Source organism: Stigmatopora nigra, chromosome 1 (genome assembly GCF_051989575.1).
Source record: "Stigmatopora nigra isolate UIUO_SnigA chromosome 1, RoL_Snig_1.1, whole genome shotgun sequence".
In the NCBI taxonomy this organism is placed as follows: domain Eukaryota; kingdom Metazoa; phylum Chordata; class Actinopteri; order Syngnathiformes; family Syngnathidae; genus Stigmatopora; species Stigmatopora nigra.
Genome location: NC_135508.1, coordinates 10,974,453 through 10,985,237, shown reverse-complemented (window position 1 = coordinate 10,985,237; position 10,785 = coordinate 10,974,453). Strand labels below are relative to the sequence as shown.

Here is a 10,785-nt window from a genome sequence, read left to right as displayed (position 1 = left end):
ACACTAGAGCACCCGGCATTTCCCCTTTGCTATTTATAACACAGCTGAGGCATCATGTTTGTCTGCACACCACTATTTCGAGGGGTTGGGGCTTAGGCGGCTTATTGCTCAGTGCTGCAGGACAGTACACTTGCCAAAAACAAAAGTTATGAATCTGCATTGAAGGGGAGCCTTGGCAACCTTGTACACACAGGGATAAACGGGCAAGTGAAGTTATTAATAACCTGCCTGTTGCTGATTGCTGACAGTTTGAGCAGTTTAGGGACTGAGTGGCGTCTTTTGTTTCAGAGGGCGCATGTTTATGGAACGGTGGAAAGAGAAGTACTCTAGCTTACCAAAAGTATTTGGACACCTGAGCTTGACATAGGTCAAAGAAATATATATTACCTCGGTTTGAAGGCTCTGTGTTGCCAGTTGTGGATTTGTTATTCGGTATGCCCAGTCTTGTTATCCTGCCCTTTCAGCACCCGTGGCCTGGTTGGGGGGCAAGAGGGGAGCGGGTTCACTGAGCCTACCCCTGCTAAACATACACATGAGACGACACGCATCACAATAGCTTCTATTTCAGTGGATGCACTCGGGTTATCGGTCCACTTACCCCTACTCTCTCTCTCTTTCTCTCTCCTCCCTTTTCCTTCATCCAACACTCACACTTGTTCTGACAAAATCATGGCTGACAGGACAAGCCGGGTCAGTGTTAAGCGAAAGGAGAAGAAGACGGAAAGCAAAAGCAACGATGAAAAGGAAAAAGACAAATCCAGAAAGCAGGAGAAAGTTGGGAAAAAGACAGAGGCGACTCCTGAGCCGTGTGAGGGAAAGGAGGACAAGAGGAACGGAGAAGCTGCTGGGGCAGTAGGCAAACAGGAGAAGAAATCCAATGGAAATGGAGAGTTCGAGCCTATTGAATTGCCCCCATTTGAGATTGTCACAGGGTAAGTGAGATTTCTCTTGGATTTGTATTACTATCTTTGTCTCCATTCTGAGTGAAGGAGGAAATGTTGAAATTGTCAAGGGGAATAACAATGAATCAATGGCAGAATGACATATTTTTGACTTAATTTTTCAAGACAAGATTAATTGATATTTATCACGTACTACATTGCTTTGCTGTATTAGATTATGCTGGTTTCCATATTTTCCCTTTACATTTATAAGATTAAAGTCTTTGCTTTACTGCTTCAATTTAGTTTTGGTTCTCCATACCAATCGTCGCAGATGGCGACTCCATTTGAAGATGAAAACAATGAATGGCTATTGCTGTCGAGATCTCAATTGAGCAATGGGAAAACGTTTTTGTATGCGGTAAACAAGGCCTATCTTGATAGCTACGACATCATTTCCCCCCTTCCAGACGAGTATTATGCAAGGTCTTTTGGAATTTATGGAGGTTACTGGTGCTAAAGGGGGTCAAAAGAGATGTAAATGTTTCATTTTGTAATGCAGTAGATTTTAAAGGCTCTATTTTAGTATATTCATTCTAGATTAGATTAGGTTAAACTTTATTCATTCCGTACTCGTGGAAATTCACACTGTTTCCCGACAGATCACTGCATAGTTGTTTCTCCACATAATAGTAGATTTCAAATCCTGTACTTCATTTTACCTTTGAGTCCACCTACAGCATTTCATCTAGTAGTTCTACCTTTACTAGTTTTTTCCAATGGCAAATGACTGTTTCAACATTTAAAAAAAGCTCCCCAAAAAGGCCATCAACCTCTCCCAGGCAAAATGGATTGGACGTCCAGCCAATTGGTTGAACACGTATCTACTTCTTTAACTCAAAAGAAAAGTGTGCCATTTTTGCCACCCTTGCTCATAAACATTGTGTGTATAAAAACCCGCTTGCCTAATGAGGACCTCCATTTAATCATTTGCTTTAAAAGCTTGCAATATGATGACACATTTCTAAACATATTTCATCTCCTACCAGAGAGCAGATGAGCCCGTTCTACTTCAAGTTTCAGTTCAGGAACGTGGAATACTCATCAGGCAGGAACAAGACTCTGCTGTGCTACAGAGTGGACACGCCAGGAGGCAACATCGAGCCTTTGAAAGGGTATCTGGAGGATGAACATACCACAGCTCATGCCGAGGAGGCTTTCTTTCAGCAAGTAATGTGCTCCTGCCTCAGCTGTCCTTTCTGTTATCCTCCCTTTTCCATCACAAACGTTTCAATTGTCTACCATCTCTGGCCTTTTGAAGGTACTTCCTGACACAAATGGCTCCCAAGAATATGAAGTCACATGGTACGTGACATCCAGTCCCTGTGTGGACTGCGCAACCAAGCTGGCCAACATCCTGAGAAAACGCAAGAAGCTCCGTCTCTGCGTGTTCTGCTCTCGTCTCTTTGAGTTTGAGGAACCAGAGATCGTGGAGGGGCTCAAGGCATTGGTGAACGCTGGCTGCAAACTAAGGATGATGAAGCCCACTGACTTCCAGCATGTTTGGGACACCTATGTGGAAAAGGAGGAGCAGAGCTTTGCTCCCTGGGAGGACTGTCAGGAGAACTACAACTATTATGTGGAGAAACTAGCGGATATCCTCAAGTAGACGTAAGATAGAGTCTCAAATTGTGGTCTTTGAATTAGGATTTATTTTTAATCATTCTTTATTTTTGTTTTGTTCACAGGTTCTGGTGTGGATTGAAGGACTTTTCTTTCAAATGATTGTGTTTATTGAGAGACAAAGTTCTCAGGTGTGTTCCTTTTTTAAATTCATCAAATATTATCCTACAGGTCACATTTCGGAGAGAAAAAAATACATTAAAGTTACAGTTCTTGTCTTCAAATGTTATCATAATTGATTCATCTTTTCTGAATAACTCTCCATACATTGACAGTGATTGTTTTATGTTACAGGAACAGTCTGAAAAATGAAAAAGTAACATTGCCAAAACATTTTAACACCACACCCCAGTTTATCTTCACAGCAACTCATATTACTTGGACTCTAAAATATTAGTGCAGATTTGACTTTTTGTTTACATCACTACAGAGATTTTAATATTTCCTCTCGTCACGCTCCTATATTCTTATTTTCCTAAATGCTTTCTTTAACCAATGCTTGTAGCTTTCAAATACAAAATTTCTTTGAGGGCTCAGCGTTGAAAGGAAACCAGAGCACCTTCCTCATCTGGGGTTCTATCACTGCTCTCTGTTGTCACCACTGTAGACAACATGCGATAGATATAATATTTGATGAGCTCCATTATCCCATTCATCGCATATCTTTACCTTGGTCTTCCTGTAAGGTTACCGGTACTGCGTTCGATTCACTGCAAATAATGTCCGCTTCTCCTATATTTCAAATTAAATTTCAAGAAACCTTAACGAGGAATGAGTTTTGCGACAGAGTACCCTTCAATTGTGTGAACTGTACCTTTTTTAAGATGATCAAGGTCTACATTTGTGATGTAATCCACCAGTGGACAAGGGGCGTCTGCAAACATGATAGAGTAACTTTAAAAAAAATGGGCAGATTCCTAGATTGAGGCAAACTGTGAATGCACATTTTAGAATACAGCCAAAATAAGAGACGGAGATGGACAACGCCTGTGGCGCCATACCATCACGATCCTTGAGCTGAGCCATGGTGAGAAAGAGCTCGCCCTCCTCTGGGCCTCCATCATCCTCCACTGCACAATCAGAAAACCATCATCAGTTCATGCTCAAAGACTAGCCAGGACAGAATTGATCAGAAAAGAATGAAGTACCCTCAACAACCTTTAACCCTCACCTTCACCTCCCTGGCAATATAGTACAACGATCTGCATGGATGAGACTTCGTAGGAATATCTAGGATGAAAACTAATAGTAACCTTGCATGGCCGAGATGGCGGCATGAAGGCCAATCTCCAATCGCCAACAGCCAATCAGACTAAAGAGTTTAAATGTGAACAGCAAATATTACATTTTGATCTGGCCTGCCAACTAGTAATGAGAATTTGACTGGTTGTTGACACAAGCAAAAAATGCTTACGAAAGTAGGTTGAAAAGTGCAAAGCTGTGCTTCTTCAGTGCAAAATGTCTAATAAACCTGATAAAATCAAAACAACACTTTGAAAAAAAAACTCAAGACGACGCTTACTGCTCATAGTTGGCATTGCAGCAAATTAGCGAATGAATTATTGCAAAATGAGCTTGGGGAGAAAAAAAACTTCCAAATTTCCATTGGAATTTAAGGATGGGCATTGTGGTTGGGTTGAATTGGCATTTGGATTATGAGGGGCTCCTTGGAAAAACGTTTCCCCTTTAAGGTACCTGGAACCAAAAAGTTGGAGAACCCTGGATTGACATGACCATCACACCTGGTTTTTTGATGATTCTGAGCAAAAAACAGCCGAAAAAAACTGCAGCTATGCCGAATAAGATGCAGCCAGAGATCGAAAGGAGCACCCGCCTCTTCAACACTGGAGGAAATTAGAAGCCAACACAGAAGTTGAGGAAGCACTTCCAGTTCCAAAATAATCAAACATCCACATGACATTTTAGACTTACCTAAGTTCTTAGTTGCGAGAGCATCACTTCTTTTGGAGTAAGAGGGTCGCCCAGGGCGAATACCTTGACAAACATAATCGCTTTGTTTCGGGTCATTTTGGGGCGTGACCGTATATCTGTTAGATGAAGTATTCAGAATCACCTGTCCTTCCATCAACCTATTTGAATTGAATGGAATGCAATGCTTTTATTGTCAGTATACAATTATCATGAGATTTAAATTCAATTTGTTAACATAATATTGTTCACACACAGGTCACACTTTGTATACAAAATACTGTAAAAGAAAGTGAATATCCTATTACCACGTGTAGTTCCACTTTGTTTCATTGCCTTCAACCTCACATTTCAACTCGAGACTGTCAGTAGCAAATACCTCAGACCAACCGGTTAACACATTAATATTTGCCGATGGCCGTTCTAAAGAAGGAAAATGTACCGAAAAGTTAAATAATAAAACAACTACCGTGTTTGTATTTAACAATGAGGAAGAATGCACATACCTTCGACTTGGAGCTTCAAAGGCTGACTTTGTTCTGTCTTGAAGATTGTAGTAGTTTGCCTCCTGACTGCTTGACATTTATACGATCCAGTGTTTGTTTTGACCACAGAACTTATTTTGTAATTCTTTCCAGATTCAGAGAGTTGAGTGTCATCTTTGAACCACATATACTCCCACCCAAAGGAGACATTGATGTGACAGCTATATGAGACAGTATCTCCAGTGTGCAAAACCATGTGTTCAGGCTCCTGCTCCAATTTGATGGTTGGTTTGTTGTCTAAGGGAGCAATGGGGATTGAATAAGTCGGTGGCGGTTTTCCAGTTTTGCTAGCGTCTTGTCTTATGAATTGAATTGTTCAGTAAAGGAATCAAAATGTAACGTGAAAAACCCACAAATTGGACAGTATGTTTTACTTAATTATTCAATACAAAAGACTCACCGTAAACAGTCAGCTTCAGTCCAGATGTGAAGTTGGTTCTAACAGACCTTCCCTTGAGCTCCCCAGAGCAACTGTATTCTCCTCTGTGATAGGGTGACATAGAACCAATGGACAAGGTTGCTCCATCGGACCCAATAGAAATCGTGTTATCAGCGGCAATTGCCTGGTTATCTCTGCGCCATGTGTACGTCCAGCCAGAACTGGTGGCTATTGCGCAGCTTAATGTCACACTCTCAGTAGGGAACACATCAGTCCAGAGACCATTTAGCATCAAAGATGGAAGGGGGATTTCTGACAAAGCACACAAAATATCCATTGTACCATTTAAAATCCACAGAAGTCACGATTCTGCTAAAAAGGACATTGTGTCAGTCTTGATAATCGCTAAATAATGTGCATTTGAATAAGACTCACATTGAACAGTCAATGTCTTTACATTGACCTTTCTCCTATTGATACATTTACACACCAACAATACATCGCAGTACATACCAAATGTCAATTTTAACTTTGAAAAAAAAATCCCTCCATTCAATTGGAATCACTTTTGTGTAAAAACAAGAATGGAATATAATGAAGAAGTAAAACGAAACTGGAGACTGACCCACACACTCATCTAGTAATCAATGCAAAATGTATTCATTTCTGTCCCCATCCTGCATAGTAAGTACCACATCCTGTTTCACTGAATTAAAAACTGCTTGGGAAGGATGCCAGATGCTCAAAAACTGGTATGCCACTCACTCAGCTCCTGAGGTTTCTCAAAGACGTAAACAGCATTGATTAAACTGAACTTACCCAGAATGTTTTGAATCAGCTGGTTACTGATGTCTGTGGATGTATTTTGGCCTCTGGTGGCCTTGCACCAATAGGTCCCCGCATCATGAGATCCGAGATGAATTCGGAGGGTCTCGTTTGTACTCTCAAGCTTATTTTGATCTTTGAACCAGTGGTACACCCAGTCAGACCCTACCGGAACTTTACAGGTGAATGTAGCATTTTCTCCAACAAACATTGGGTTCCAAACCGGATCCTTGCTCAGCGATGGTGTCGGGATCTTTTCTAAAACAAAATAAAATGTCTAAAAACATTTCGTCATTAATCAGCATCACTAAAAGTAGATTGAGTGTCCACTTTTAAACCAGCAATTAAATGAAATTCAAATTTCATCGTTAAAAACCCACACACTGAGGTATTTTTACGTCAAACAATCGCAACGGACAGTATGAGTTCCTCAATTATTCAAGAGAAATGGCTCACCATAGACATTAACTTTCAGTCCAGAGGTGAAGTTGCTGATAACAGACCTGCTGTTGAGCTTCCCCATGCAACTGTATAGTCCTCTGTGAGAGAGCGACGCAGAACCAATGGACAAGGTTGCTCCATCGGGCCCAATAGAAATCGTGTCATCACCGGCGATCGCCTGGTTGTCTCTGCGCCATGTGTATGTCCAGCCAGAATTGTCGGCCATTGCACAACGTAATGTAACACTCTCGGTGGGAAAAACATCAGGCCAGAGACTATTTAGCCACAAAGATGGAAGTGGGATTTCTGAAAAAGCACACAAAGTACCCATTTTACAATTTGAAACCTATGGAGTTCATAATTTTCCTAGACGTGTCCTGTCCTGATCAATTGGAACCAATTTCAATTTGTATAAGAATCATCGTGAACATATACAAAGTTGATGAGAAACAATAGTGAAAAAATACTGAAGTAGCAAAATAAAACTGGACACTCCTTCCACCCCATCTTACATTCACCGCTAAATGTATTCATTTCCGTCACCACCCAGCACTGTACCACATCCTGTTTCAACAGAACAAAGAAAGCTTGGTGCGCATGAAAAATGTTGTTCCAAGCACTGACCTTCTAAGGTGTAAAAGAGTGCAAATGATTCAAATTGATAAATAGAATTTTCCAGCCAACATACCCTGAACATTTTGAATGAGCTGCTCGCTGATTTTCGTGGATGTACTTTGGCCTCTGGTGGCTTTGCACCAATAGGTCCCCGCATCATGAGATCTGAGTTGGATTCGGAGGGTCTCGTTTGTACCCACAAGATCCTTTTTATCTTTGAACCAATGATACACCCAGTCAGACCCCACCTGAACGTTACACCGCCATGTAATGTTTTCTCCAACAAACATGGAGATCCAAACTGGATCCTTCCTCAGTGATGGTTTTGGGATGTTTTCTGAATCAAAATGAAAAAAATGTAGCAATTTTGTCAAAAATTTGCATCCTTTTTAGCAGGCATTCCCAAACATTGTCCCAGTTGAGACCAACAGTTAAAGGAAAACACTATTTACCGTAAATGGTCAGATTGATGGTATTGCTGAGAGCAGAGCTGACCTTTCTAGAATCCAGGTGAGCTTTGCAAGCATATTCTCCCTGGTGGTGTCGAGAAACCGATGTAATGTTCAGAAGAGAACTTCCCAAGGTCATGATCTCTCGGTCGTCTTGGAGCGGCTTTCCATTTCTGTACCACGTGAAATTCCAGTTCGGACTACCCGTGTTGCAAGTCATTTTCACATTTTCCTTTGGGAACACGTCCGACCAGGAAGTCTGCAACTTTAGGATGGGCGTGGGTGGTTCTAAAGTTAGGCAAGTATCATTTAGAACCAAGGAGCAGGTAGAAAGGAATGAGTTAAACATTTATTAAAGTCGTGCTTACCCGAAACACGCAAAGTCAGAGTTCTACTTCGCTCTGTATAAAAAGGACGTCCTCCTCTCTTGGCTTGGCAGGAATATTTTCCATTGTGAGATAGTGCTAAGGAGACTATGTCATGCGTATTATTATGACTTTCTTTGATTTCATTATTGTCATGGAACCACAAATATTCCCATCCAGAAGATACATTGATCATGCACTGGTAGGTGACATATTCTCCCGGAAACATTTGCTCCAACTTTGGATCAAGCCCCAACGTTGGCTCAGGCTTGTTTGCTAAACAGTCAAAAAGGCATTCTGACTTAGCAAATTCACATAATTATAGACAAATAAAGGGAGACAGTAATCCCGCGATTATCGCGACTTCACTTATTGCGAATTCACTACTTTGCGATTCGATTTTTTTTTTTTAAAGTTCAAATCCACGCTGAAACTCCTAAGTGGAAGCCAGTCTTGCTACTAGGACTTTTTCTCCAATATGGGAGACCCTACTTTGAGATTTTTCGATTATCGCGGCCATGTCTGGTCTACATTAATCGCTATATTCAAGGGATTACTGTAGTGACTTGTCATTTACCATAAACCTTCAGTTGAATTGGGTTGCTCTCGGTAGAAATGCCTTTGGTTTTGTGATAAGCTTTGCAAGAGTATGTTCCAGAGTATAGCTGAGATTCCGCAGTGATCGTTAGAAAAGCTTGTGCGTGTGACGAATTCAAAGAAACATTTGAGTCGGCATCATCCACTGGCTGTCCGTTTCTATACCAAATGAAGGTCCAGTCAGAGCTGTCATAGACACGGCATTCAAAGTGGACTTCCTCAGAGGGAAACACTTCCCACCAGTTGGACAGCATGTTTAGTGATGGGACAGGAGGTTCTGAAAAAGTGGGAACATCAATGCATTGGGCAACACCAGGCGAGATTTTAGTGTGATTCACTGTTGGGTTTATTCTGTATTACTATTATACATATACAAAGAAGGGTAATTATTAATGAACCTATCATTCACACAAAAACGTATAAAAATATTGCATTCAATTTAGAAATAGCTTTGCACAAGAAATGGAAAAAACATTTCCTCACCGGAGAGAGTAGGGTTCCTTGTAGTTGATGCATCTCTTGGGTCAACCGCCAAATAATTATTGGTGACTGATAGTTGGGAGACAAATATAGAGAAAGAATTGTTCAATTTAATCAGACAATCAGTCAAGTTGCTGTCTTTTGGATAGATCAAATTACATGAGGGTCGGTAGTTAATCAGGAAGACCTGTTCTAACACATGTATCTAGTCATTAGGTGTAATGGAAAGCATAAGGAGAACATTTTAGGATCAAATTCAGGAACAAGTGAGTGTTTTTTGGCCAGCAATGACAACCGGACGCCCCTCAACTTCTATTATTATGGATTAGCGAGATTGAACAGCTTTCGAGCAGAGTTTAGAAGAGCTAGTAGGGAACTTCAGCTTCCTAAAATACCAGTTTAATGTCTTAAAGAGATGACTGGACATAAGAGAAGCTACACTAGTAGTTATACAATTGCACAATAATGAATGAAAGATGACCATCAGGATTACATAAAAAAAAAGTCTGAGATGTGGAACTGTTGATAGCTTACCGTGCATCAGGTATGAGAGGGAGAAAAGTATAACTCAGATGTCGTTCATGTACAATTTGGATAACATTGAAAAACATGTTTTACCATTAACTATGGGGAATTATGGAAATACAATCAACACAAAAATAATGTAACAAAGAGAGGAAATTACATCTAAAATTTCCTCAGGAAGTGTCGGGCACATGAGAAAACAAAGTACTTCTTCATCTTTCTTCCGTGACTTCCTCAATACCGCCATTTGTTTCTGAGTTTTATGGCTATTGGAATGACAGGTCACAAAAGATAATGCTTCTAGTTCATTAAAATAAATATAACAGTGGGGATCTCAAACTCAGCCTAGGTTTCAAATAGTAAAGTTTCTCACCGGCCACATAATCCTGAGTCACACAGACGCCAGAGAAATCTGTCAAAAGAAATACTAGAGATAAACACCACTTGATCATGTCTCTTAATGAATGGATGCACAAAGACTTACACATGACACCCAAGAAATTGATGAGCTTCATTTTCCATGTGTTGCATGTGCAGTCAAGCAAGCGATGCGGTTGCAGTGTGTTGAAGCGCAATAGAGGAAATCAACCACTAAACAGGCGTGTGAGCTGCACTTTACGTTTTCCTCCATTGGCCAATCTACTTTTTCATGTTCAGCATGAAGCACGCCTTCACGGCTCGCCGTTTATAAAGCAGCACCAACTGCTACCTACATTTTAAACACCACTTGTCGCTAAATGTGATAAAATGTTGCGTTACAAAATCACTCTCAGGTCAAAGCATTGGAAAACTATTGTACTACTTGCCTCTTTAGTTCAGGAACGTTGTTCAGGAGTTATTCTTGCTCAGTTGTTCTCAGTCATGAATTGGCATTTGTGTGAATACAAAATTAAATGATCACAAAAGTATGTACTGCACACTTTGGATGAAATCACTATAGGAATATTTGAAAACATAAAAATTCATTCATTTGTTATCTGTTCTTACCGCTTATCATCAGAAGGGCCGTGGAGGGTGCAGGAGCCTATCTCAGATAACTACAGGCACTAGGTAGCTAAGCCGATATCAATA

At 40.6% G+C, this 10,785-nt stretch overlaps 2 protein-coding genes across 3 annotated transcripts; one reads left to right on the top strand and one right to left on the bottom strand.

Annotated features, from left to right (window-relative positions):
* The first annotated feature begins 392 nt into the window (after positions 1-392).
* On the top strand, positions 393-5,786 carry apobec2b (apolipoprotein B mRNA editing enzyme, catalytic polypeptide-like 2b). Of its 2 annotated transcripts, XR_013328084.1 has the most exons (5): positions 393-932; positions 1,931-2,111; positions 2,203-2,552; positions 2,630-2,695; positions 5,132-5,786. XR_013328084.1 is itself a non-coding variant. In XM_077729787.1 (4 exons), the coding sequence occupies exons 1-3, from the start codon at positions 670-672 to the stop codon at positions 2,548-2,550; spliced, it is 792 nt and encodes a 263-aa protein (XP_077585913.1). In that variant the 5' UTR covers positions 394-669; the 3' UTR covers positions 2,551-2,552; positions 2,630-2,827. The 2 variants fall into 2 exon arrangements, 1 of the variants encoding a protein (XP_077585913.1); XM_077729787.1 differs by lacking the exon at positions 5,132-5,786 and having other exon boundaries at positions 394-932; positions 2,630-2,827.
* Positions 2,623-10,165, bottom strand: LOC144205411 (hemicentin-1). The gene is made up of 17 exons (XM_077729774.1): positions 10,088-10,165; positions 9,193-9,258; positions 8,690-8,986; positions 8,116-8,388; positions 7,751-8,035; positions 7,372-7,635; positions 6,699-6,989; positions 6,237-6,500; positions 5,439-5,729; positions 5,000-5,275; positions 4,802-4,916; positions 4,497-4,654; positions 4,307-4,408; positions 3,566-3,634; positions 3,379-3,438; positions 3,234-3,296; positions 2,623-3,165 (listed from the first exon to the last, which is right to left on the bottom strand). Exons 3-17 carry the CDS (start codon positions 8,961-8,963, stop codon positions 3,098-3,100), a joined length of 2,853 nt encoding a protein of 950 aa, XP_077585900.1. The 5' UTR covers positions 8,964-8,986; positions 9,193-9,258; positions 10,088-10,165; the 3' UTR covers positions 2,623-3,097.
* Between the last annotated feature and the right edge of the window lie 620 nt (positions 10,166-10,785).

What these genes read in the sequence shown, in the direction of transcription:
- apobec2b (XM_077729787.1), top strand. Translation starts at nt 670, where the DNA reads ATGGCTGACAGGACAAGCCGGGTCAGTGTTAAGCGAAAGGAGAAGAAG. An exon ending in CCATTTGAGATTGTCACAGG is followed by an intron (nt 933 to 1,930) that starts GTAAGTGAGATT and finishes ATCTCCTACCAG; the next exon opens with AGAGCAGATGAGCCCGTTCT. An exon ending in AGGAGGCTTTCTTTCAGCAA is followed by an intron (nt 2,112 to 2,202) that starts GTAATGTGCTCC and finishes GGCCTTTTGAAG; the next exon opens with GTACTTCCTGACACAAATGG.
- LOC144205411 (XM_077729774.1), bottom strand. Translation starts at nt 8,963, where the DNA reads ATGCTGTCCAACTGGTGGGAAGTGTTTCCCTCTGAGGAAGTCCACTTT. An exon ending in TTTGAAGCTCCAAGTCGAAG is followed by an intron (nt 4,917 to 4,999) that starts GTATGTGCATTC and finishes TTCCTTCTTTAG; the next exon opens with AACGGCCATCGGCAAATATT. An exon ending in TCAGCTCAAGGATCGTGATG is followed by an intron (nt 3,439 to 3,565) that starts GTATGGCGCCAC and finishes TCATGTTTGCAG; the next exon opens with ACGCCCCTTGTCCACTGGTG.